This window comes from Microcebus murinus, chromosome 22, assembly GCF_040939455.1.
Source record: "Microcebus murinus isolate Inina chromosome 22, M.murinus_Inina_mat1.0, whole genome shotgun sequence".
NCBI classification, from domain to species: Eukaryota; Metazoa; Chordata; class Mammalia; order Primates; family Cheirogaleidae; genus Microcebus; species Microcebus murinus.
The window spans coordinates 15,811,627-15,838,624 of NC_134125.1; the positions used below are offsets into that span (position 1 = coordinate 15,811,627).

A 26,998-nucleotide genomic window follows, 5' to 3' on the forward strand; every position below is an offset into this window, starting at 1 on the left:
TCCTCCTACCCCAGTTCTACGTATAACCTCCTACAACAAGATCTGTTACCTCATTTCCTAAAATATGTTCCATGGCATTCCCTGGTGCTCTGGCTGAAAGGTTTTCATAGCCCATATAGGTTTAGGCAGCACTGGGTTAAACAAGACCGGACAGCTGTCTTTGCTGCAGAGCTTTTCAGAACCTTTAATATATTAGTATGGCGTACAATCAAGTTACTTAACCTCAACTATCCTCAATTTTCTGTGGCTCTGGGCAGTTGTCCTCTTTGATTTTCTTTTTTTTTTTTTTTTTTTTGAGACAGAGTCTCGCTTTGTTGCCCAGGCTAGAGTGAGTGCCGTGGCGTTAGCCTAGCTCACAGCAACCTCAAACTCCTGGCTCAAGCAATCCTCCTGCCTCAGCCTCCCAAGTAGCTGGGACTACAGGCATTCGCCACCATGCCCGGCTAATTTTTTGTATATATTAGTTGGCCAATTAATTTCTTTCTATTTATAGTAGAGATGGGGTCTCGCTCTTGCTCAGGCTGGTTTCGAACTCCTGACCTCGAGCAATCCGCCCGCCTCGGCCTCCCAGAGAGCTAGGATTACAGGCGTGAGCCACCGCGCCCAGCCCCTCTTTGATTTTCTGAGCTGTCCTTTCTTATGAAGACTCTTGGACTAACAGCCCCCCTCCCCCAGCTGTTCTTCATAATGTCAGACTCAGAGAGGGTAGAGAGAAGACCTCGGCGATCAGAGAGGGTCCCGGGTTGGGCTGAGCTCCTCTCCAGGAATTGGTTTCCTCTCACCTCATGCTTCTTTGCAGAAAGAAGCCAGGGGTGGAGTGAGGGGTAGGCAATGCCTTATAGAGGAGCACATTGATGGGTTGGCCAAGGGAAGTGGGGAGTCTTTGTTGGGGCCATGGTCACTGGGGTCTTCAGAGGTGAGAGAGTGGCTTCCTGGACAACTTCTTTTCTTCCAGGACCTTCCCAAAGAGCTTGGCTGCCTCCAGGGCACAGCCCCAGTGGATGGTAAGCCCGTAGCCTCCGTGCCCGTAGTTATGGATGACCTAGGAAGAGAGCAAAGAGTGAAGGTTGCCAGGTCTGGGAGGGATGGCGGAAAGGGCAGGGGAAGCTTTTCTGCCCAGGAAGACTCAGGAGCTTCCCAAAGAGTCCTGTGCAAAGCCAGGTGCCACCTGAGCGTCTGCCAGCCCCTGGGTGGGGGGTGGCAGCCCCCTGGACAGTCTTAGACTCTCACAAATAATGGAGTGGCCACAACATGGACATCTGGGAAATGGCCCTGGAGTCTGATTCAAATCACACCCCAACCCTGTCCCCCACCAGTGGCCTGACTTGGGCAAGAGACTTCACCTCTCAGAGCCCCAGTTTCCTCATCTGAAGCACGGGGAGAACTGTCCCCATCCCAAAGAGCTGTAGGAGAGATTCAGTAAGGTCATCCATGTCATAGGCTGGCTGCTGTGTCTGCCACAAATAGATGTCCCATAAGCACTCATTTTCCTTCTACTCAACCACAGACCTTACCGCGCCAAGGCACTGCCTTCAAGTGTAAACTTGAGCAGGTCCATTACCACCGCTGAGACTCAGTTTCCCCATTTTTAGAGTAGGGGATGTTAGCCACCACTGCCCCTGCCTGCCAGGGAGGCTGTGTGGAGCCTGAGGTCAGATATGTATGTTTTCTGGAAAATTCCAGAGAACGTCTTAGGGGCAGAGGAGGGCATGGCTTTCCTTGCCAGGAGAGCGTACCTCTGCGTTTGAAGGTCCCACGCAAAGTTGTTCTCTTTCTAGCCGAATCTGGGGGCGTACGGGCCGCAGGCCAGTCCATTCAGTGACAATTCTTGCATCCTGGGAACAAACGTGCTGGTAACTCACGTCTGAATTTTTTTTTTCCTGCTGCCATTTTTAGGTGGTAGGTAAATAGCTTTAGAATCTCATTACCATCACCACCAACACCAATGTCATCGCAGTCACCTTTATTTATCACCACTAGCACTGTGACCATGTTTATCAGCTACCATCACTACTACCACCCCACCACCAACCCTACCAATTACCCCATCTTCATCGACCACCACCACCATCATCAGCCACTGCCATAATACTACCAACAGCCGCCACCTCGCCACCATCCACGTCAGCATTCTCAACATTTTCATCACCATCAACACCCATCAGCATTTCCACCCCCGCCGTCACTACCGTCATCACCACCAGCAGGCAGATGTGAAAACTGAGATTTCTGCAGCAAGTACATCTGCTTCTCATGAAGACACACTAGGTTGTTTGGGGGATGTCACCTCAGGGAGGAGCGACTGTTAGCCACAGCCAGATAGGTTTCATTAGCCCATAGCAAGGACCTCCCTATGCATTGTCAAATTCCGGTGTATGCCACAGTCCCTTGCTGGAATTAATTTGCCCGATTGTCCCAGTGGTGGTATCTTCCCGTGCTCACGTCCTCATAACCAAGCTGCCAGGAGGACCCTGGTCTAGGACGCTGAGATTGCTGCACGCCTTACCTTCAGCGTGGGCTCCAGTCTGCAGCAGCCTTCCCAAACAGTGTTGTGGTCCTGGATGCTGTTTAGTTCACTCCAGTTCCCCAGCTGAAAGATGCCTCCGAGAGTGACTGTCTGGATCCTAGATAAAAATGAGGAGTGTCAAGGATGAAGGAAAATAAAAGCTTTGAGATTAATGTTCACCCTCATCACCACCTCTACTAGTTCAGCATTACCATCCACATTGTCATCCCTGATAACGCCATCATCACCACCTCTATTGCCATTGTCATCCTCATCAATACTAACCACCCACTCTTCACCACCATTAACATTGCCGTCAATGTTGTTACCTCTGTCAACAACATTATCTTCACTACGATCTTTAATATGTCATCATCATCAACGCCATTCACCGTTTCACTACCGCCATTATTACCATCGCCATTGATATTGTCATCTCTGCCATACCATTAATATCGCCGTTGAGGCAGTCGGTACAGCCACATCATTCACACTGCCTTTGATTCCCTCTGCCACACTATTAACATCAATTATAGTGTCATTTCCATCATCCCCACTCCCAATCACCACCATCGTCAACATTGATCTCCTCATCAACACCCCACTACCCAATAATATCACCACTCTACCATCCTATGCCAATCACAACCCCCATCAACATTGCCTTCCCCATCGATAACAATAGTATCTCTTCTTCCACCATTCTGCTATCAACGATATTGTCATCCCATCAACACCCAACTATCTTCACTGATAGCATCACTTCCACCATTAATATTGTCATCACCATCAACCCCAATCACCATTCCCATCCCCACTCACGTTACTGCCATTGACACCACTTCTATAATAGTGTCACTGCCATCACACCCACTACCAGCATCACCACTACTGTCATCCAAAAGAATGTTCACCATAGAGCTCCATCAAGGCTGAGTCCTGCCTTCTTCCCAGGGATCTAATTGCTCAAACTCACTTAAAAAAAACACCGGAAGAAAAAGCTGCAGGAACCAAGCCAGGAGCCTGGGACAGGCAGTAGAGGCCTAAAGAGGGCATGAAGGTGCCCCTCTTCGGCCCTAGGACAGTCAGATTTTACCCTGGGATGATGTACGGGGACCTGTAGATGCCGTGCTCTGGGTCATGGGTGATGATGAAGTGCTTCATCCAAGGGGCATCCACCTGTTGATTCAGGACAGGAAAGTGTCGTCAGGGGGGCTGAATCCATGGGCTCCCCTGGCCCTTGCTCCCCTCCGTGGCCAGGTGTTCTGACAAGAGTGGCAAGGCTGGTTCCTTAGTCCTCTCGCGACCCCATGGCTCAAGTCTGCACCCGATGGCTTACCTCTTGCAGGAAGAACCACCGTCATTGAGGGCCACCCCTGTTCCCTGAAGCACCGCACAGCCTCGCCCACATGTCCACAGAAAAGCCTCAGCACACATGTGTGAACACGTACAAACTTTAGCCCCCATCAGGAACACATGCACGCATCCACACACAAACACACACGCCTATGGATGGACACACGTACACTCACACACGCACATGCATGTACACGTACACTCACACACGCACATGCATGTACACATACACTCACACACGCACATGTATGTACATGTACACATGCACATGCATGTACACGTACACTCATGCACATGCATGTACACGTACACTCACATGCATGCATACACAGAGTGACAGGTAGGCGTGGACTGATGGTTATATGCACAGGCTCTTAAGCCAATTTGCTTGGGTTCTAATCCCAATTCCGCCACCAACTACTATGCATGTTACTTAACTCCTCTATGCCTCAGTTTCTTCATCTGTAAGATGGCGATGGTGACATTATAGTGCCCATCTCAAAGGGTTGTGGTAAGGATTATATTAATACAATAAGTGCTCAGGACTTTGCTTGGCACTTAGTAAACACTCCATAGATGTCTGCTACTTTTATACAATAGTATCACGTAGGAACAAGCAGAACGTTGCAGGCAGTGGGACCGTTGCTGGTCCTTGTTTCTTTAACATGTCAGGGCTCTAAGTCGGTGGGGGGCCTCCTCTAATAGATGTTCCCAATTTGTCCACTGTCTTTGGAAGTGAAATAAGCACACAGAATGATCTCCCTTTCAACAAAGGCCAGAGGGATCGGACACAGAGGCTGAGGCAGGAGGATTGCTTGAGGCCAGGGGTTCCAAGCCTGGGCAACATAGTGAGACCCCACCTCTGTGTAAAATACAAAAAGAATTAGCCAAGCATGGTGGCGCATGCCTGTCATCCCAACTACTCAAGAGGCTGAGGCAGGAGGATGGCTTGAGCCCAGGAGTTTGAGGTTACTGTGAGCTATGATGACGCCACGGCACTCTAGCCCGGGTGGCAGTGTGAGACCCTGTCTTGAAAACAAAACAAACAAAACCAAAACAAGACAAAAACAAACAAACAAAAGGCCAGAGGGCACAGTCTCACACTCACCTTAATGATCTGCCCCCGGCCCGGCTGCAGGAGGGGGTCTGGCTGCAGCCCCCCAGCCCGCAGCCCGGTGCAGTTGAAAATCACATCCGCACCGCCTCTTGCCACCTGGCGGCAGCCAAGGGGAGAAGATGGAGTGAGCACCCCGGTATTCTCCATTCCCTGCCTCCCTCTCCTCCTACCCAGTAGCCTCTGCTCCCCCGAGGAACGGCAGAGAGGGTTCTCAATGAACCCCCTGGAAGGCTCAACTGCCTCTGTCATAAAATGGGGCTGGCGATGCCTGTTCATAGCCTGCAATGAGCATGCCATGCAGCTCGGGAGAGAAAAGCACTTGGAAAGGAGTTCTGCGGAACGGGGACACCTTGGCACCTCCCAGAAGAAGTCAGAAAGGAAACAGAGATAGTTCTCTTCCTCCTCCGACTCCTTTCGTTAATGATTTCATTCTCTTGCCTTCTCCTCTGCCAAGACATGTGCAGAAGACGTGTTGGAACCCCTAGCTCCATGTATGAGATGCTCAACAGCTCAAGCATGTGGCACGATGGGCAGCCCAGCTCCCCAGCCCAGCTCCAGTGACTCTTGTCACAAGTCGGTCACGGTTCACACCCCTTGCGAGGCACTATCACTGTTCGTGAGCCGGTGTTTGGGAATGAAAGCTACATCTGAGTCAACCATGCATTTCCAGTGTCCGCCAGGGCCTGACCAGACCGGGTAAGTCCTCATTATATAGTACTAGTAGCTGTGTGTCCTGAGCCCCTTCCCTGTGCCAAGCGCGATCCTGGCACTGAATGAAGTCATACAGCAAAGCGCTCGGCACACAGTCAGTGCCAGGGGGTGGTGGTTGCTAATATCATTACTGTTGGTGATGGTGGTGCTCCGGAGGTGAGGCAGCCGAGGGCTGAACTCTGCAGAATCCCAGGTGTCAGGAGAAGCAAACAAGTGTCTGGGACCTTGGGAGTGGAGTGCATCAGACACTGGGAAAGACAGCCCGCTCCCCGGCCTAACACTCACCGAGGCTCCGATATAAGTCAGCCCCTTAAAGCCACCATGATCCCACCGGTCCTTTGTTCCTGCCACTGACATTAAGTCAGAGAACTCCTCCCTCCGAGTACCTGAGTCTTCCTGGGATTGAGAAAAGACTTAGAGTCCGGGGCAGGCCTAGGGGGACCCTGGGGGCCTCAGAAAGAGGCCCCTGACCGGGCAGCAGGAAGCACAGGCTCTCCCCTCCTCTCCTCCCTCCCGCCCCAGCCCCTTGCAGCGCCTCGGCTCACCTCCTCGAAAGACTCCACCTTCCGCTGGAAGAATTTCACTCCCCTCTCAGTCAACCTGGGAGGATCAGACACACCAAAAAGCCCAGAATTCAGTTCGCTGCTCCATCCCTTCAAGAAAGTGGCACGGGGGACATTGCCCAAAGAAACTTTGTGGGCCTTAGTAACGCAGGATGCTCCTCGAGGACATGACTGTGCAGTCAAATCAGTGCATGCACACCTTGCTGGGCCAGTGGTCCACAGAATGTCCCTTGGGAAATCTGACATGGTCCTGGCCCCTTGTTGGGCAGATAGAGATGGTAGAAGGGCCTTGCTGAAGTCTATATAGTGCATCAGCGACGCCGTTGAGACTCAAACCCAGGGCACTGCAGCTCCGAAATACTTCCTACTACCGCCATATTGCTTTGTGCCATCAAAGGGGAAGAGATTCAGGGTGGGGGAGGGGCAGGGGTGGGCCCATGTCAAATGCCCCCTTGTCAGAAGCAGAGCATGGGGAGGGAGGTGGGCTGAGGACACTTCCCTTTAAGTGTCTCAGAGGAAAACTATTTGTCACTATTAGAAATGTGATAGAAACATCCAAAGAATGGAAAGTAAACCATATACAAGCTGAAGCATGCATACCCTCGGGACTATTTCATTTACATCATTTCCTCAAGACAGAAAAACTGGGAGCATTTTTTTTTTTCCTGGAAGAGGCTGAACAGGAGTCATAAGCTTCCCAAAGTTAGGCAAAATGGCCGTGTATTAGCACAATGGTTCTCGAACCTAGCTGATGATTAGAATCACCCAAGGAACTTCTTAAAATGCAAATTTATGGGGCTAGGGCACAGTGGTTCATGCCTGTAATCCTAGCATTCTGGGAGGCCGAGGCAGGAGGACTGCTTGAGGTTGGAAGCTCAAGACCAGCCTGAGCAAGAGCAAGACCCCATCTGTACAAAAAGTAGCAAAATTAGCTGGGTGTGGTGGCACACACCTACAGTCCCAGCTACTCTGGTGGCTGAAACAGGAGGATTGTTTGAGCCCAGGAGAGTGAGGTTGCAGTGAGCTCTGATCATACACCACTGCCCTCTATCCCAAGCAACACAGCAAGACCCCTGTTTCAAAAAAAAAGCAAATTTCTGAACCCTACCCTGGAGGTTCTGATTCAATAGGTATAAAGTGGGGTCCTGAAATCTACATTTTCACAAATATCCCCAGGCTATGTGATAAAAGCCATCATCCAATCCAGATCTTTAAAAATCTTAATGAAATAGTAATATATAGGAAATATATGGAATCGTCCTTAATGTAAATGTATGTGAATATAAATATCAATATATCTTTCAAGCTAATGTTTGATAATTTGGAACACTGTAAGATTCCTATTAATGTCAGGAACGAGACAGGGAGGTCCACCATCACCTGTATGAGTTAACATTGTTTAGGCGATACTGGCCTAAGCAGCTAGAGAAGAAAAAAAAAAAAGAGGTATAAAAATAAAAGGCAATTTATGTTTTGCAGATGATGTAAATATATCTGGAAAACTTAAGAGGATCCATTTGAAACTATCACACAAACATTAGGGATTTTGGGTGAGGTTGCTGATAGTTATCACACGGTTCTTGCACGTGCAGATGCAGGATGGCTAGCCTCAGTGCACGCTGGTGATCAGGACCAAGGAGAGCTCCTGCGTGTAGCCTAAGGGTTTCCTTGAAGCCTTGGGGATGGTCAATATGGAGGGGAATCCTGTGAACTCCCTTCTGGTACAACTTGGTCCCTGGGAGATGCCTTCCTCAAGCTGAAGCTTAAAATCTCACCTTTCGGTCAGCCACTGCAGATAGATCTTCCCCTCCAGAATTAGGCTTGTGTTGAACCAGCCATAGCTACAGTCACAGCAGGCAAAAGGCAGAAATAAAAGTCAAAATAAGAGCTGTATTAGAAGAGTTGCCAAATGGAGGTGGGAGCAGTCTTGTTCTGTGGGCTCCCACAGGGTAGATCCAGGACAACTGGGTACAGTTCAAGGGCACAAGTGGCTCTCAGCTCAATTCAAGGAAAAAACTTTCTATTAGACAAAGCCATCCCTGACATCGCGGTATGCAAGCAGGGCTAGGATGTGTGTTTGTAGAGGGGATTCAGGCGTGGGGTGGGCTGACGGGAGAACCCAAAAGGCATCAGGCTGTACAGACAGGAAGGGAGGGATCTGGGGCCACACGGACTGGATTGGAATCCCAGTTTGGTCACTTGGCTGTGTGACCTTGGGAAGTCACTTGGCCTCTCTGAAGCTCAGTTTCCTCATATGGAGCTTCTGGGCTTTCATTGCATGTCCTTTAACCCCACCCTCGCCTTCCCAGCCTTAGGCCCAGTTTGAGGGGCCTTGCTGAAGGGTCTGGGCAGGGCACCAGGAAGCCAGGGTGCCAGGGGCTCTGGGCCGGGGAAGGGACAGGAAATTTGGTGCCCCCATTCTCTGCCACCTTCTGGACAAGTCTGTCTGAACTGCAGTGTCTCAGTTCCCTTTGACTGGGACAATAACCTCACCCATAGTCGGGGAACATGTCCAGCTCTCTGGGGCTTAGCTTCCGAAATCCCAAAACTATGTCCTTCCAGAAAGGGTCCTGAGGAGGAAAGAGAGAGGGGGCACATGGATGGGTACAAGTCAATAATGACAATCACAAAAACTTCTGCAATGCTGACTTTATGTAAGGCACTGTGCCAAGCACATTACTTATAATAATCCATTTAATCTTCATAACAAGCCATTGAGGGGGATACTATTCTTATTAGAAAGGTTAAATAACTTACCCGAGGTTGCACAGCTAATAAACGGTGGAGCTGAGATTTGAACCCACACAGTGTGGTCTTAACCACTACACAAAGGGTAAGAAGGAGACTGAGGGGGAGTCAAAGGGGAAAGGTCAGAAGCAGAGGAGAAAAGGGGGACAGCAGGGAGAGTCACCAAGGGATGAGAGCAGAAGGCAACAGGGGCCAGGGTGGGACAACCTGGTGGAGACCCCAGCCTCACCACCTACTACCTTGTTCTCCAAGACTCAGTTTCCTTGTCTGTATCAAGGACGAGACAATCACTATTGTTCCCACGTAAGGTAACAGAGGGAACGTGGCTGAAGCTTTAGCATGGCCCTGAGTGTTAAATAAACCTTGAGGGCCAGCACAGGGCAGACTGAGCAGGACCACCCTCCCTCTCCAAGCAGTCTGAGCACATCCCCGAAGGCCATGCTGGTCCTCTTAGCACACGTTGGGCACCACGTGGTCACAGACTGCTTGGGTTCAAATCCCAGCTCTGCCACTTGAGAGCTGGGTGGCCCTGGGAAATAAAATTGACTTTGTTTCTCTTGGCCCCTGTTTTCTCACCTGTCAAATGAGGGTAATAACAGCACTTCCTGGTTATTGGGAGAATGAAATGGGTTACCACTTATAGAGTGGTCAGGACAGGGCCTGGCATATAAGAAGTGCTTTGCCAGTGTTTTATTCCACCTTGATACAAGCCCTGGACCTCGGGGGCACATGAAACCAAGTGCCCACATGTACGAATATTAGCCAAACCCATCAAAGCCTAATTCCCCCTGGGCACCAGAAGACTCTCCGTTCTCTGCCAATTTAATGGCAAAATTTGAAATAAAAATAATTTATAAAAGCAAAAATAGAAATTAAAGTAAACCTCTTTTGAACCCAGGAGTCTGTTACCTGTAAGAATCAAAGTACACCCAGACTCAGGGCCCCCACCCACATCTGTGATCAAGGCTCTGTCCCCTCCGCCCCCAACCCCGGGCTGTTCATCCCTCATGCTGACGGACGCCTCACTCACTGGCACGGCTTCGCGGAAGAGGTTGTAGCCTGAGATGAGGGCCAGGCCCATTTTTTCAGCACTGGGAGAATGGATGTGGCTCAAGAGATAGTCAAAGGTCTGCTTGTTCCAGTCCCTGAAAGGATCACAAAGAGTCTTGGTCACCTAATGCCTTGAGCTGGGCGGAAAAACCTCAGAAGATCAGCTGGCATGGGGCTGTGATCATGAAGTTAATCATCACAGAGGCTGGTGAGGATGTGTCCCAAACCCAGAAATCCACCATGTTCACTCTTGCAATGCCCCAAATGCCTGCAGGTCTTCCCTCTCCCAAACTTTCCAGTATTCCTCCATCAGTAGGTTAGGGAAGAGGGCAAACACAGGGTGCTCCATCATAACCATCTGCAGTGCACCCTGGCTTGAGATCACGTGGCTGATGAGTTTCAATGAAAGCTTTAACCAGGCTTTGGGAACTGTGAACCACACGATCCAGTCTGGCTCTGGGCACACCTCCCCCCACTGTAAACACCAATAGCAGACGTCAGCTCGCTGTTCCCTTATGTCACACCATACTGGAGCTTCCACAGGCAGCTCGTTCTTGGTGATGGGAGCCTGATGTGGGGAAACCTGCTGGGGGGAACCCCCTCTGCAGACTCACCCCGTGGGCCCCCCAGGCTACACTATGTGACCCTCACTCACGCCTCCTGTGGGTTTCTGGGGTCGGAGATGTAGGGCTGCCAGAAGCCTGCAGCCACGTCTGTGGTGGTGAGCGGGGTGAAGCGGTCTGCGTAGACCTTCATGTCCAGTGGCTGCAGGGCTGAGTGGTACAGCTCGTGGATGCAGAGGGCAGTGGACAGCCCGATGACCCCGGCTCCAATGACCACCACACGCATCGTGCCCAGCTGCAGGAAGGAAATGTTGAAGCACACCATTGTCACCATCATCTCCATCATCACCATTGTCTCCATCATCACCATCATCTCCATCATCTCCATCATCACCATCAACTCCATCATCACCATAATCTCCATCATCAGCATTGTCTCCATCAACACCATGATCTCCATCATCATCATCATCTCCATCATCACCATCGTCTCCATCATCTCCATCATCACCATAATCTCTATCATCATCATTGTCTCCATCAACACCATGATCTCCATCATCATCATCACCATCATCACCATAATCTCCATCATCTCTATCATCACCATAATCTCCATCATCACCATCATCTCCATCATCACCATTGTCACCATCCTCTCCATCACCACCATAATCTCCATCAACACTGTGATCTCCATCATCATCATAATATCCATCATCACCATCATCCCATCATCACCATCATCACCATCCTCTCCATCATCTCCATCATCACCATAATCTCCATCATCACCATCATCACCATCATCTCCATCATCACCATCATCTCCATCATCACCATCATCTCCATCATCTCCATCATCACCATCATCTCCATCATCTCCATCATCACCATAATCTCCATCATCACCATCATCTCCATCAACACCATGATCTCCATCATCATCAGTGGCATCGCCACCGTCTACTGAAGGCTTAAAAGTGCCAGACACCGCTGAGCCCTTTCTATAACTTGATTCCCACGATGACCCCAGGAGGTGGGGATTATCATTTTTCCCATTTTGCAAATGGAAACACTGAGGCATGGAGAGGTGACCATGAGACTCGCCCAAGGTCACACAGCTGGTAAGTGATGCAGCTTTCCCTGGGGAGCCTCTCCAGACACCCCACTGCTAGGCTGAGACTGTAAGACACCCAGAGCGCCTGGCCGACTGAAGCCTGGGTAGTCTTAGTTGTTAGAACAAGGGACTCTGGCTTCAAATCTCAGATCTCAGCTCTGCCACCTACTGGCTGTTGACCTTGAGCAAGACGCTTCAGAGCTTCAACCTCTGATAACGCATTCTTTAGAGCCGACGTCCTCATACTAAGGCTGGGCCCGTGGGCCACACGCGGCCCGCCGAGGACATTTATCTGCCCACAGGGTGTTTTTGCCGCCGCTGCCTGTCCTGCTTAGCAGCCGACTCGTCCCAGGCCCACCGTGCGCATGTGTGGAATGTGCGCCGCACTCTCCAACGGTCTGAGGGACAGTGAACTGGCCCCCTGTTTAAAAAGTGTGAGGACCCCTGCTTTAGAGAATCAATGGGAGACGTAACAAGATGTCAAATGTAAAAAACTGAACCAGGTGCTCAGTGCAAAAGGAGTCATTTACTGACATCCACTGTGTACAGCTGTGCACCACTGTGCACCAGCTGTGTACCACTGTGTACCACAGTGTTTCACGTGCATCAGTTCATTGAAGTCTCCCCACATGCTAAGGAGGTAGGGGCTGCTGTTATTGGTCCCATTTTACAGATGAGGAAACTGATGCTCAGAGAGGTGAAGTGACTCGAGTGAGGTCACAGTAAGGGCCAGTAAGGGGTGCCGCTGGGATTTAATTTCTATTCGAGTAAATTCAACATGTACTTATTGTACACCTACTGTGTGCCGGGCCAGCAGCTAGTGGACGCATGTCAGGCGCAGTGTCTGGCCTCAGATCCTGGCCTGCCTTGGGGTGCTGGCCTGGTTGGGCCCTCAGAAGTTTAGGAGGCCTGGCAGCTTTTGACCTTGAAGCTGCTTGGGCCCGCACAGCAGGGAGATATTCTACGGGCTCCTGCCGGTGCAGAACAAGAGAACTGTTTGTACCCGGGAGAGCCAAATTCAACTTTCCCTCCTCTTTACTCACGGCTCCCCTCCCACAGATCTTGGCTCCTGGCAGATCTCGGGCCTGCGGCTCTCAACAGAGGACATTGTCAATACAGCCTAGTTTTGCAAAGGGGGGGAGACGGCTCCAGCCCACAAGAACTGGACTCCGCTGTGGTTTCAGAAGCCAAGTTGGAGATAGAACCAAGAAATGCAAAGGTATCGTTCCTCTAGACAATTCTCCCAGCTTCCATCCCGGGGGAGTTGGAGGAAGACCCTCTCAGGGACCCCGTCCTCCTCCCATCCCTCCTCCTCATGGTCTGCCTCTGGAGACACAGTCTCCTCATCTGTAAAATGGGGGTAACCCTAATCTCACAGGGTCACCCTGAGGATTAAACAAGAAGCTCAGCACAAGTTCCTGGTACAGTGCCTGGCACACACAGTAGGCCTTCAAGTACATGGGAGCCTCCTCTGTCTCCTCGCACTTTGAAAATCACGTTGCAAAAAAATTCCTCGAGTGTACGGAAGGAGAAAGGAAGAAGGGAGAGTCAGACCCGGCTTCGCTTCTGGCAGGCTGTGTGATCTTGGCCGAGTTACTTCCCCTCTCTGGGCCTTCTGACCGTCTCTACATAATTTCTGGAGAGCTGACCACTTCTCTACATCGACAGCGAGAAGGCAAAGGAAGAGAAAGGAATTTCCTGTATTTTCCAAATTCCCCGAGATGGACCCAGCAGGCGGTGCGGGGCAGACACAGCCAGGTCCGTAGCCCGGCTCTGGGGCACACCAGCTGTGGGGTGATGAGCAGGTCGCTTAGCCCGAGTGGCAGAGGGTGACCGACCCCCGCGCGTGTCCGGGCTGAGGGTGCTCCCGGGACTCAGGGCTAAAAGTCAGTGCACCTGAGTCCCAGGCGAACCAGGATGAGCTGGCCACTCCTCGCTGAGCCTCATTTTCCTCCTCTGTAATCTTTTAAGGGCTAACACAGCTCCCAGCTTAGAGCCAGACAGTGACTGGCGCATAGCAGGGACTCCATGAATGGATGGATGGGTCGATGGACAGATGGACGGACGGATGGAGTCTTATGAGGATCAAAAGAGCAAACGCTTGTAAAGTGCTTGGGACCGCAGTGAGGATCATCGCTCCCAATTCATGGGAGGAGCTGAGGCTCCAAGAGATCAAGGTCAATTATTTGAGGTCGCAGCAGGAGTTGGAGGAAGAGCCGGGTGTGGACCCAGGCCTGTCTTTTCCAGAGCCCGTGCTTTTTCCATCCTCATGTCACCTAGATAATCAGCAAAGGACTGAGAAAAAGGAGCTGCTTTTACACAATAGGGATGTGTGAGGTGGGAGAAGAGGGTTTGAAAACCCTTAGGAGGCTTCTGGACAGAGAGGAAGACACCTTGCACAGCAGCAGAGCTGTCACACGAGCATCTGCTGTCACATGGCTGGTGAGGCAGGTGTCTAAGGAGCAGTGGCAGACACCCAAGGCAACGGCACGAAAGGGCACCCAGAGCAACACCGGGGCCGTGACTGGTGGCAACTTCCAGAACCAATGGGCCAAGAGGAAAAGAGACAAGTATAGCACTGGACTCAGTTTCTCCAGTGTGTAAAACATTAAAGATGAGCTACATGTCCTTATACATATGGGGAAACTGAGGCCCAGAAAAGAGAAGCGACTCAGCCAAAGTCACGAGGTCGTGATAAGAGGTTTGTGGGGTCTTGGTGTTAAAAAGTCTCTGTGAAAGGCAGGAATAGGTTGAGTCAAGAAAATAACTGGGGCCAGGCGAGGTGGCTCATGCCTGTAATCCTAGCATTCAGGAAGGCTGAGGTGGGAGAATCACTTGAGGTCAGGAGTTCGAGACCAGCCTGAGCAAGGGCAAGATCCCATCTCTATCAAAAATAGAAAACATTAGCCAGGTGTAGTGGCACACACCTGTAGTCTAAGCTCCCCAGGAGGCTAAGGCAGGAGGATCGCTTGAGCCCAGGAGTTTGAGGTTGCTGTGAGCTAGGCTGACACCACCACACGCTCTAACCTGGGCAAGAGTGTGACTGTGTCTCAAAAAAAAAAAAAAAAAAATTGAGGCCAGAGTTTGAGACCAGCCTGGGCAACAAAGCAAAACCCCATCTCTACAAAATAAATAAGAGAAAACAACAGGCATGGTGGCTCACACCTATAATCCTAGCACTTTGGGAGGCTAAGGCGGGAGGATCACTTAGGGAAGGAATTTGAGACCAGTCAGAGCAACATAGCCAGAGCCCATCTCTACAAAAATAAAAAAGGTTGGCCAGGCATAGTGGTGTGTGTCTGTAGTCCCAGTTTCTTGGGAGGCTGAGGCAGGAGGATCGCCTAAGTTCAGGAGTTTGAGGTTGCTGTGAGCTATGATTACACCACTGCACTCCAGTCTGGGTGACAGAGCAAGACCCTGTCTCTCTAAAAATAAAAAATAAAAATGTAAAAATAAAAAAAATAAAAAGTGAACTGGCCACATGGAAATAACAACCATAGCTACTATTTTTTCAGCTCCTAGTATGAGTCAGTCATTGTGCTAAGAACTTCACGTGCATCATCTGGTGAACCCTCATAACAATCCCAGCGGTCATTATCATGTTCATTTCACAAACAAAGCAACTGAGGCTCAGACAAGTGAAAGCTGCAGCCACACACCCGGTTGGCGAGAAGCAGAGTCCAGCCTGGGCCTGACTCACAAATCTGTGTGCTCAAACACCATGCTATGCTGGCAGATCACACAATTTGAAAAATCCAAGGATCACACAGGGCAAAGAGAAATAGCCAATGTTTCAGAGTCTGCATTAAAAAAAACAAACAAAATAAACCCACAACATAAAATGCAATGTTTGTAGAAATTTTTTACTGTGTTAGTGGGAATAGAATTGAAAAGAATAAAAGAGATTCCTGAGTCAATTACTTTTTTTAAAAACACCACTATATGAATCAAATTGGACACTGATGGCAGCAATCCTGTGTGTGCACGCAACCGTGTACACAGAGCGCGATATAAGTGCATAAGGTTCCCGTTAGAGGGAGGAGCCAGATTGTAGGCTCTGCCAGACTCAGCCTCAGGTAAAATCATGCATGCATGCAGCTCATGGATTTCTGGACTTGCACGCACACAGCTTAGTTATGAAGTCCGACATTTTCTCGCTGTAGCTAATGTTTTTATTAGCATCGCAGTTCTTCTCTGTTTTATGGCATTGCTCCAACCAAGCATGCTTGGAGCACGCATCCCAGAAGATGCAAACAGCTGGGGCATTATATTTGTGTGTGTGTGCATGTGTGTGTGTGTGTGTGATTATACTGTCTACCTAAGCATGGAGCAGGAAAGGAGCTGACATATTTTGTCCTCTGTCACGTGCTAGACACATGTAGATGCAATACAGACACAATCCTCTTCATCCTCTCAACGGCTCTAGGAGCCGGGGGCGGTTATTATCCTCATTCTACAGACAGGGACTGAGATTCAGTGGGGGGAGACACTCCCCCAAGCTTACACCGTCAGTATGGGACTGCATTCTGCTCTAGCGCCAATTCTAGCGGAGCTTTCTGCACTTCCCCATAAAAATATTTAGGCAGCCGGCAGTAAGTTGGCACTGCATACTTTCTGCTTGCCTTTCAGTCTCGTGTTTGTTGACTTAGACCCTCCCTTGTCCCCTAGAAAGCAACCTGAGGCAGCTGGTGCCTCGGATTGCTCCATGCACACAGCAAAGAATACGAAAGTCTCATTCTAAAAAAAAAAAAAAAAAAAAAAAAAAATCAGTGAGTCTCGGGTGAGCCATTTGACCACTATCAGCTCTTCCTGGTTGCACCACACAGCTACTTCTTAAGAAGTTGATATTTTCAGAGTTTATCTTTAAAATGGAACAGAGGCTTTAAAAGCTTGAGAACCAGGCTATGAACTCCCCCACAAAAATAGTAACAACCAGCAGCGGAGGACCTGCTATGTGCCCGGTTCTGCGCTCAGCACTTTGCATTGTAATGCTCAAGTTCACCCTGTAAGAGGTGAGTTATGGTCCCCGTGTTCCGGGTGAGGAAACTGAGGCTGGAGGAGAGGGGAAGTCACTTACCTGAGGTCCCCTACCTGATTCCAAAGCTGGAGCTTCCCCTCTCTGCTGGACATTTGCCTGAGGCTGGGTTTGTCCTTTCCTGCCACCTGTAATGTCAAGGTTCCACCCGCCCCCACCCCGATGCCAGCGCGCAGGTGCAGCAGCGGCCACTCACCGCAGGTGCCAACTGCTGGAGAGACTAGGACGCTGCTGGAAGGCAGACTCCTATTTCCCGATGGGGGGGACTCCTGATTCTGGGGTGTCTCGTCTTCAGCCCGCTCTGCCCCTCTGCCCACCGGCCGGGACTGGAGTGCAGGGTCAAAGTCTGAAGCTGTGGACAGGGCACAGCTCGAGGGGTGGGGCTGGGCACCACACTGCCCACAGGGACTGGCCCCGGGCCAGCCGGGAGACCTCGCCTCCCCTGGCTCCCAGGCCCTGACAAGTTGCCTGACTTTTCTGGCTCCTCTCGAGCCCCGGTGGACGGGCCTCGGGGGAGGAAGGGAGGGAGGGCGGGAGCTCTTGGAGGGCTGATGGGCACAAGAAGGTCCGTCTCTCTGGCCAGCTGGAGACGATTCCCTTTCTTTCCACTTCCCGCTGCCGCCCCGGGGGAGGGTCGGGTTGTTCCCTGCGCCACTGTGGGCCTGGCCGGCAGGGTGGGGGTGGCCAGCCCTGAGGACAGGCCGGAGTTACAGGAGAGGGACTCCCAGGGCCAGCCAGCCAGCCCAAGTGCCATTCTGGGACGCTGGGCAGACGAGGCCAAGGAGACACTCGAGGTGACGCCTGTTTGGGCCGTGGGGATGTGTGGCTCTTTGCTCTGGTATCCCAGAGACACAAGCGGCAGGACTCCAGGCCCTTCCTCTGCCAGGGCTGGACCTGGAGCTGTGACTGTGAGATCCCAGAGATCTTCAGGCCCCTCACTGTGCACATGGGGAGACTGAGGCCCAGAAAGAGGGACCAACCAGTCCTGGGCGAGTCATCCTTTGGGTTAGCTGTAACGGTCCAGCCTCCACCGCTCTACCTTCAGCACCGACAAATCAAAAGGAGAAGATGCAATAAGGGAATGCATGCAAAGGCCGGGTGCATTGGTTCATGCCTGGAATCCCAGCACTTTGGGAGGCTGAGGTGGAAGGATCAGGAGTTCAAGACCTATTGAGGCCAGGAGTTCGAGACCAGCCTAAGCAACATGACAAGAACCCCATCTCTACAGAAAATAGAAAAATCAGCCAGGCATGACGGTTTGCACCTGTAGTCCCAGCTACTCAGGAGGCTGAGACAGGAGAATTGCTTGAATCCAGGGATTTGAGGCTGCAGTGAGCTATGATGACACCACTGTAGTCTAGCCTGGGGCAGAGCAAGACCCTGACTCAACAAGAAGAAAATAAAATAAAACAAAAGAAACGCAAAATACTTAGTGCATAGTATTTTTTTCTTTAATAATACAAAATGGATGGGGTAAAACCTACCTTTTACTCTGCGTCTCTCCAACTCATTTGAACTTTTTTACAATAGTCATCTACCACTTCTATGTCATAGGGTGCTAGCAGAGTTCCTTGTGACTCTATTCATCATAGGAGCACTTAAAAGTTCACAAAAGTTAGCCAGATAGCTCCATGCTCCCCTACTCCCATCCTAGCAAGGATTTGTGTTTCACGAATTTTGACCTTCCGGTTCTAAATACTTTACCTGGATTATTTCATTTAAGCTCAAAACAGGCCTTTGAGGTACATGTAATTATTACCATCCCCACTTCAGAGTAGAAATTCAGAAACTTGCTCACAGTGTCCATTAAAGCTAAACCTATGTTGAGCTAAGACCCAGCACCCCCACTCTTATATATATATAACCAAGAAAAATGAAAGCATACAACAGCAAAAGGCTTGTATAAGAATGTACATAGCTTCAAACTGGAACTAGTCCAAATGTTTATCAGCCAGAGATGGATGAAAAAAAAAATCTTAGGCTGGGTGTGGTGGCTCACGCCTGTAATCCTAGCACTCTGGGAGGCTGAGGTGGGCGGATCCGTTGAGCTCAGGAGTTCGAGACCAGCCTGAGCAAGAGAGAGATCCCGTCTCTACTAAAATTAGAAAGAAATTAATTGGCCAAATAAAAATATATAGGAAAAAAATTATCCGGCCATGGTGGTGCATGCCTGTAGTCCCAGCTACTTGGGAGGCTCAGGCAGGAGGATCGCTTGAGCCCAGAAGTTTGAGGTTGCTGTGAGCTAGGCTGATGCCACAGCACTCTAGCTGGGGCAACAGAGTGAGACTGTCTCCAAAAAAAAAAAAAAAATCTTAGTTTTTTCATGTGGAAAATATCCCCCAAAATCCACATAATGGAATATTATACAGTACTGAAAAGGGAAAATACTACTCTGTTTGACAACCTGAATGAATCTTAGTCATTACGTTGAGAAGTAGAAGCCAGACACATAGAGGCCCATACCGCATGTTTCCATTTTCATATATTCAAAAGAGCAGGCAAAACTAGTTGGCAGTAATAGAGGATGTTACCTCTGGGGGAGGTACTGACCAGGAAGGGGCAGGAGAAATTTTTCTGGGATGTTAGAAACAGGCCCCTTCATTTAGGTGGTGGTTACAGAAGCATATGCAAAAATTCATCAAGCTGCATGTTTAAAATTAGGATTTTAATGTACTTGACACAAGAAAGAAAGAAAGAGGGAAGGAAGGAAGGAGGAAGGAAAAGAAAGAAGGAAGAAAGGAAGGAAGGAAAGAAGGAGGGAAGAGAAAGGAAGGAGGGAAGAGGAAGGAGGAGGGAAGAGGAAGAAAGAGGGAAAGAAAGAAAGAAGGAAAAGGAAGGAAGGAAAGGAGGAAGATGAAGGAAAGAAGGGGAGAAGGAAGGAAAGAAGGGGAAAGAAAGAACATGCTCACAGTCACACTGCCTACAAGCAGAGGCACTAATTTGAACCCAGGGTAGGGTTGCCAGATCTAATAAATACAGTCCAGCAAACCCTGTAAGTTATCTGGTGACCCTCATCCAGGCCACCTGTGTCCAGAGCTGGGGCGCTCAGCCACCACCAGGAAGAGCTGAACTGAGAGCCAGAGAAGGGCCTGAGGCATCGGTGACTCCCCAGTGGCAGGGCTGGAGCTGGGCTGTGGCTCTAGAAATTCCCGTGCTGCGCTCGCCTTGGCTGCACATATACCAAAATTCGAAATATACAGAGAAGATTAGCATGGCCCCTGTGCAAGGATGGCATGTAAATTCGTGACGCGTCCCATATTTTTAAAGCTTGCCAATCTATTTATCTTCTCCATGAGGTCTTTGTTAGAAAAATTAAAAAATGCAGAAGAAGCCTAAGTTTGCACTGGGGAAACTTATGGAGCTTTGAAGAGAAGGTTCTGGAAAAGCTACTGGGGATGAGATGGGTGCTAAAGATTAATGAGCTGATGGATATGAATCACTAGTCCAAGGATCTGGTTAAAATTTACACTTTTAATAGTGACCAATAAAGAGTCCTATTTGTTGGGGGGTGGAAAGTCCTGTGCTATGTGGAAAAAAGCATATTCAGCGTTATTAGTTAGCTTTGGAAAATGAGGTTGGGAGATGCCTGTTGTTTTCTTGTTACAAACTACAGAAAGTAAAGTTCCACAGAATCTTTTGGCTATTGGGATAAGATAAAGATATCCCCCAAGAAGGATGCGAGACTTTTATCTTTCTCCAAAGGGGAGAAAGAAAACAAAAGAAAGAAAGAAAAACAAAAAGAAAGAAAAAGAAAAAGTTGAGAAACACTGATCTGTCCATTCTACAGTTAGGGAAACTGAGGCCCAAAGAGAAGAAGGGATATGCCCCAAGTCCCACAGGGGTGTGGGGTCACTCAGGGATCCTGGTGTGAGCAGGGGCCCTTTCCACTACTGTGAAGTTCAAAGTTCATCGGTCATAATAATTGGAGGCCCTAGACCTTTGGAAGCAATTTCTATTCATGTGGCTGGAGGTGTAGGAGTTGGGGGGGGGTCCTGCAGAACCCACCGGATGGTTGGTAAACAAGGCAGCCTCCTGGTAGCTCTGAAATATGCTCAGGCCAGGGCAAAAGCATCATTTACCTGGAGAATTCCCTGGGGCAGAGGGGAATGAGGTTACAGAATAACAGGTTAAGCCTACTCCCTCTTTCTCAAACAGAATTAGCTTTACTATAACTTTCCCAAGTATCAAGATGCCCACTGCAAATTTATACAATGCAGAGAGTGCAGAGAAGAAAGTAAGAATCACGTGCAACCGATCCCACCACCAGGAAATAGGAGGTGTTATTTTGGGTGTCTCCAAATGTTAACATAAACACACGAAGGCGACAAAAATGGGATCATGTGACCCATGCCGTTTCCTCTGTCACTCTTTGCACTTATGACACGACATGGTGTGTCCTGAGCCTCTTTCCACAATGACTATAGGACAGTGGCATCCTTTTTATGCAGGACACTCCTGGCTAATTATTATTGGGTTTTCTTTGTTTTTGGTAGAGATGAGATCTCACTATGTCGCTCTGACTGGTCTCGAACTGCTGGGCTCAGGCAATCTTCCCGCATTGGCCTCTGCAGCCGTGGGGGTCACAGGCGTGAGCCCCTGTGCCTGGCTCACTTTTCTCGCTGATTTCAAAAACTCTTCATATATATGTGTCTTATCTCTTTGTGGCAAATATTTTTCCTAATTTGTTGGTCATACAAAGCTTTTTTTTTTTTTTTTTTTTAAACGTTTTGGTAGTCAAATCTATCATCCTTTTTTTCCTTTATGGTTATTGCGCTACCATTTTCTTTTCTTTTTTTTCTTGAAACAGAGTCTCACTCTGTTGCCTGGGCTAGAGTGCCATGACGCCAGCCTCGCTCACAGCAACCTTCTATTCCTGGGCTCAAGCGATCCTCCCGCCTCAGCCTCCCAAGTAGCTGGGACTATAGGCATGTGCCACCACACGGCTAATTTTTTCTATTTTCAGTAGAGACAAGGTCTTGCTCTTGCTCAGGCTGGTGTCGATCTCCTGAGCTCAAGTGATCCTCCTGCCTCAGCCTCCCAAGTAGCTGGGACTGCAGGCATGTGCCACCATGCCTGGCTAATCTTTTCTATATATTTTTAGCTGTCCAAGTAATTTCTATTTTTAGTAGAGATGAGGTCTCACTCTTGCTCAGGCTGGTCTCAAACTCCTGAGCTCAAACGATCCACCTGCCTTGGCCTCCCAGAGTGCTAGGATTATAGGTGTGAGCCACGGGGCCTGGCCACTACCATTTTCTTTATGGTAGTGCATGGTTTTGTAGTATATTTTTACATGGCTGTAATGTCATATTTAGAAACCTTGTCTCAACCTCCTCCCTTGCTCCTAATTATAAATTACTCACACAGACTTTCTAGAATTTCTAAGGTTTTGGGGTTTTTTTAACATTTAAATATTTGATTGAGGCCAGGTGCAGTGGCTCAGGCCTGTAATCCTAGCACTCTGGGAGGCCGAGGTGGGTAGAACGTTTGAGCTCAGGAGTTCGAGACCAGCCTGAGCAAGAGGGAAATGCCGTCTCTACCAAAAAAAAAAAAAAAAAAAGAAAGAAAGAAAGAAAGAAAGAAAGAAAGAAAGAAAGAAAGAAAGAAAGAAAGAAAGAAAGAAATTAACTGGACAACTAAAACTATATAGAAAAAATTAACCAGACATGGTGGCGCATGCCTGTAGTCCCAGCTACTTGGGAGGCTCAGGCAGGAGGATCGCTTGAGCCCAGGAGTTTGAGGTTGCTGTGAGCTAGGCTGACGCCACAGCACTCTAGCCCAGGCAACAGAGTGAGATTCTGTCTCCAAATAAATAAATAAATATTTGATTGGTTTGGAGAACGGAAGCGGGGTAGGGATCCATGCTTACTGGCCAGCCAGTGGCAGCAAAACCATTGTCTGAGAAACTCACGTTTGCCCCACTGATACCCCCTACTCTTATCACTCACTAAACCTACTTCCCTGTGTGTTTGAGTGTATTCTGGGACTTACAGCACCACCACTGATCTGTTTGTGGCTTTCCAAGACAGCACCCATTCTGTTTTAATTTCTGCAGCTTCGTCATGTGTTTGACTATTTGATAGGAGAGATCCCTCCTCTTTACTCTTCGTTTGCGGGGTCTGCCTGCCTCTTTTTCCACGGTTACCTTTCTGGGCCTCTGGAGTCACGCATGTCTGGTTGGTACCCTGGCTGAGCTCTTCCTACCTGTGTGATCTTGGGCTGGTGTTTAAGGAAACTGAACATACGCCAGGGAGGGCCGAGGGAACACATTTAAATGTCAAACACGCCTGATGTCAACCCCCCAGCTGTATTCCCCACGGTTCCCAGAATCACAAACGGTTCCCTCTTGAAACCTCATGTGCAGAATGGGGGAGGGGAGCAGGTGACGGCAGCTTCTCACTATTGGAAAAAATGATTAACTAGGGGCTTTCTCCTCTGGTGGAATTACGATGAAATAGTGATCGTTACATGACACAACCAACACACAGGAGATGCTCAATAAATGTTAGCTCCTTCTGTTATCTCTTGGCGAGAGCCCCTATACCCAAAAAAAGAAAAAAATGAAGCTGGGAGTTCAATTGGATTTGCATTAAATGTAATTAATTAATTAATTAATTAATTTTTTTGAGTCTCACTTTGTTGCCCAGGTTAGAGTGAGTGCCGTGGCGTCAGCCTAGCTCACAGCAACCTCAAACTCCTGGGCTGAAGCAATCCTCCTGCCTCAGCCTCCTGAGTAGCTGGGACTACAAGCATGGGCCACCATGCCCAGCTAATTTTTTCTATATATTTTTAGTTGGCCAATTAATTTCTTTCTATTTATAGTAGAGACGGGGTCTCGCTCTTGCTCTGGCTGGTTTCCAATTCCTGACCTCGAGCAATACGCCCGCCGAGGCCTCCCAGAGTGCCAGGATTACAGGCGTGAGCCGCCGCACCCGGCCTCATTTAATTTAATTTAGAGAGGTTGCTCACACTACTATAATGAGTCTGGGCTAGAGTGAGTGCTGTGGCGTCAGCCTAGCTCATAGCAACCTCGAACTCCTGGGCTCAAGCGATCCTCCTGCCTCAGCCTCCCAAGTAGCTGGGACTCTAGGGCCATGTCACCATACCTGGATATTTTTTGTTATTTATTTATTTATTTAAGCAAGGTCTTGCTCTTGCTCAGGCTGGTTTCGAACTCCTGACCTTGAGCGAACCTCCCGCCTCGGCCTCCCAGAGTGCTAGCATTGCAGGCGTGAGCCGCCAAGCCTGGCCCACAGGCAGTAATTCTCAAACTTGTTAGATGTGAAAATTTTCCAGCTCTATGGCAAACTTAGCGAATTAGAAACTCTGGGTCTGTGTTTTTTCTACGGGATTCTCAAACACTCAAATTTGAGAACTAATGTCAAGCAGACATAAAAGAAACATAAATCATAATGAAACAGTAAATGTAATGTAATGAAATGTATTACAATATATATAAATGTTCAAACTCAATTCCCTAAGAGGAAATAGGGAAGTCTCAGAAGGCTACACCGACTTATAATAAATGTGTTTAGATTTGCGCAGTGTGATGTTCACTGTTCAACTGAATTTTGTCCACGGTTTTGCCTTATATTTGACATTTTGGAGTAAGTGCTAAATAAGTATGGCCGTCTGTTTACCTAGATCACAGCTACAAATGCAGGCACCTTCTGTTGGCTACTCTAATATTAGAAGTGGTGTTGCCATCCAAAAACCCCCTTCTCCCTAACAGTGAACAATTCTTGACAAAGCTCTTGAACAAAACAAAGTATATTCTTCGTTTATTGCAACATAGTGGCATGTCTGAAAATTCAGTGAAAAATACTGTGGGTTGATAGACGGAATGGAGTTAGTTAGGTTCTGGCTTGGATAATTACAAATGGCTTTTTCACCTAATAGGTGTCTTATGGGAATGGAGAAATTCTTCTTGGGGGGACTGTCCCTAAAGTATCCCTGGCTTCTGCCCTCTAAGTGCCAGTAGCTCTCTCCTCCCCATCAGTGACATAACCAAAAACATTCCCACAGAGAAAGGCTACAGTGTGCCCCGTTGAGAACCACCTGGGACATGCACACAGCACTGAGGGCCAAACCCCCGGAATATGGAGGGGGTCACAGCCCCCCAGGAGCTGGGGGAGGGAGGGGGAAGGATCCAGAAGGCTGGGAGGGGGGGTCTCCAGTAGGGCAGTAAAACTGATTTGCTAAGATGGGGTGCAGGACTGGACCACTGTGTTTGGGACCGTGTGTGCAACGTGCAGAGGTGGGGGAGGGGATTAGGGATAAAAGAGAAGCTTCCTGTTTCTTCTTCCACTTCTTTCTCTCCAACCCCATACTGGTCACCTCTCCCCAGGACAGCAGTAGCAGCCTCCTCCCTGGTCCCCCTCCTCCCCTTTTCCACAGTCCCTTCTGCACGCAGCGGCCAGAGCCAGCTTTCCAGAGCAGATCCTGACTCCCACCACTCCCCCTCCTCCTCTCCCTGGGTGCTGGCCTCAGGGTGACAGCCTCCTTCCTGTGTCCGGGCTTTGGTGGCTGCTGTGTCCCTTACCTGGAGGGGTGTCTCCTCTGCTTTCACCGTTAGGCCCAGTGTCCAGACCTCAGAGCAAGTCTCTCTTCCTCCGCTCGAAAGCGTTCCCTGACCACCCCATCTCCCACCCCAGTAGCTGGCTGGGGTTCTGTACACACAGAAATAATTCATTGATAAAGATTAGTAAACTAATTTTTGTGAACGTGCCTAATGATCTGATTAACCACTGCACGATCAGGCCTCTGAGGGCAGGCCTACTCTATTTTGCTTATTGTTTTGTGCCCAATGCCGGGCACTTACTAGGTGCTCAGTAAATGGTTTGTAGACGACGAATGAATGAACGAATGAATTTCCGCACACACCTCCTGCAGGAGATCACGGCGCACCGGCCAGGCCGTCTTTGACTTCCCGCGACCGCCGGGCCTCAGTTTCCCCAGCCGGCGCAGCGGGCGCGCCCCCGAGGCTCCCGGGCGGAGGGCGACGGGCGGGCGGGGCCGGGACCGCACAGCCGGGCCTCGGGCCGCCGCTCGGGCCCCGCGCACGCGCGCCCGCCGCCCCGCCCCGCCCCGCCCCGTGCCCGCCGCCCGTCCGCGCTCCGGGCCCCGCGCGCGCCGGCGCGGGAGGCGGGAGGCGGGAGGCGGGAGGCCGGGGCGGGGCGGACGCGAGCCCGAGGGGCGGGCCCGGCCCGGCTCGGCCCGGCCGCCCGCGCGCGGCTCCTCCAGGCCCCGGCCCGGCCCGGGCGGCGGCGGCGGCGGCTCCAGCTCGAGGCCTCGGCGGCGCCCGCGCCGCGCCGCAGCCATGGCCCTGGTGACCCTGCAGCGCTCCCCCACGCCCAGCGCCGCCTCCTCCTCGGCCAGCAACAGCGAGGTGAGCCCGGCCCCGCGCAGGCCTGGCCGCCGCGCCCGCGCCCGGGCTGGGCTGGGCGGGCCGCGCCGCTCGCGCGGGGCCGGGGCAGCCCCGGAGGGGCCCCGCCGCGGGAAGCCCCTGGGCAGCGGGGCAGGGGTGACAGTGCGGGGGCCGGTGCGGCCCCGTCCGGGGCTGGCTGGGCGTGAGACGGCAAGTGCGACCGGGACTCCGGATTGAGTGGCTGCGAGAGAGACAGACGCGGGCTCCGAGACCTGCGACCCCGTGGCGCGTCCCGGCCCTTTGCCCGAGTGCCTGGCTGGCGACCTGTCTGCCGGGACTGCGCCTGGCTGGCGCCGTGTGAGACGGACGCGGGGGTGACCCTGCAGACGTGCGAGGTGTCCCCCCGGCTGCGCGCCCCTGGAGTTGTGTCTGTGGGTGCGCCCCTGTCGCTCTGCGGCTCCGTGTGGCTGGCGGTGTCTCGCGTCTGAGTCTGGTGTTGGCGTTTTGTAACCTCGCTCGGGACGTGCGTGTCTGTGCCTCCTTCCGTGTGGCTGGGGCCCATTCCGGAGTTTTTGTGATAGCATTGGGGGGGGGGGTTCCTGGGGGTCTGTGTGCGCCCCGGGCCATGTTTGGCTGGCTTCTCCTTGCTCTGGGGCGAATTAGGGAACCGACACCCTCTGAGTCTGCCACCTTGCCCTAGGCGCCCAGGGCCTCAGGCCTCTGAGCAGGTCCCTCCGCTGCAGGCGGGGCAGACCCTCTTGTCCTGCAGTCTCTCTCCGTTTAAGGCCTGTGGTCTAAACTCATATGCACGGCAAGGCTGAGCGAGTGTCACCGCGAAGACCCCCTAGCTGTGTTTCTAGAAGGC

General features: G+C 50.6%; 2 protein-coding genes and 1 non-coding gene across 4 annotated transcripts in view; 2 read left to right on the top strand and 1 right to left on the bottom strand.

Moving 5' to 3' along the window:
• Nucleotides 1–265: 265 nt before the first annotated feature.
• Nucleotides 266–17,115, bottom strand: DAO (D-amino acid oxidase). Of its 2 annotated transcripts, none has more exons than XM_012756692.2 (11): nucleotides 16,966–17,115; nucleotides 10,707–10,909; nucleotides 10,032–10,146; nucleotides 8,747–8,823; nucleotides 8,029–8,094; nucleotides 6,236–6,290; nucleotides 4,971–5,075; nucleotides 3,603–3,685; nucleotides 2,507–2,624; nucleotides 1,737–1,835; nucleotides 266–1,042 (listed from the first exon to the last, which is right to left on the bottom strand). In XM_012756692.2, exons 2-11 carry the CDS (start codon nucleotides 10,898–10,900, stop codon nucleotides 911–913), a joined length of 1,044 nt encoding a protein of 347 aa, XP_012612146.2. In that variant the 5' UTR covers nucleotides 10,901–10,909; nucleotides 16,966–17,115; the 3' UTR covers nucleotides 266–910. The 2 variants fall into 2 exon arrangements, with proteins under 2 accessions (XP_012612146.2, XP_012612147.2); XM_012756693.3 differs by lacking the exon at nucleotides 16,966–17,115 and adding an exon at nucleotides 16,812–16,908.
• Nucleotides 17,116–19,925: 2,810 nt separating this feature from the next.
• Nucleotides 19,926–20,032, top strand: LOC142863785 (U6 spliceosomal RNA). The gene has a single exon (XR_012914426.1). It is a non-coding gene; the product is annotated as a U6 spliceosomal RNA (small nuclear RNA).
• A 5,933-nt stretch (nucleotides 20,033–25,965) lies between these two features.
• Nucleotides 25,966–26,998, top strand: part of SSH1 (slingshot protein phosphatase 1) — a 65,429-nt gene continuing 64,396 nt past the window's right edge. Inside the window, exon 1 of the mRNA XM_075996639.1 lies at nucleotides 25,966–26,154. Within this exon, the coding sequence (XP_075852754.1) occupies nucleotides 26,086–26,154 (69 nt within the window). The 5' untranslated portion in view covers nucleotides 25,966–26,085. The remainder of the gene's footprint in view (nucleotides 26,155–26,998) is intronic.

Coding starts and splice junctions, on each gene's coding strand:
- DAO (XM_012756692.2), bottom strand. CDS start 10,900: ATGCGTGTGGTGGTCATTGGAGCCGGGGTCATCGGGCTGTCCACTGCC. Junction 5,076..6,235: donor AGGTGGAGTCTTTCGAGGAG/GTGAGCCGAGGC, acceptor GGCTGCCGCCAG/GTGGCAAGAGGCGGTGCGGA. Junction 3,686..4,970: donor GCCGGGGGCAGATCATTAAG/GTGAGTGTGAGA, acceptor CTGAATCAACAG/GTGGATGCCCCTTGGATGAA.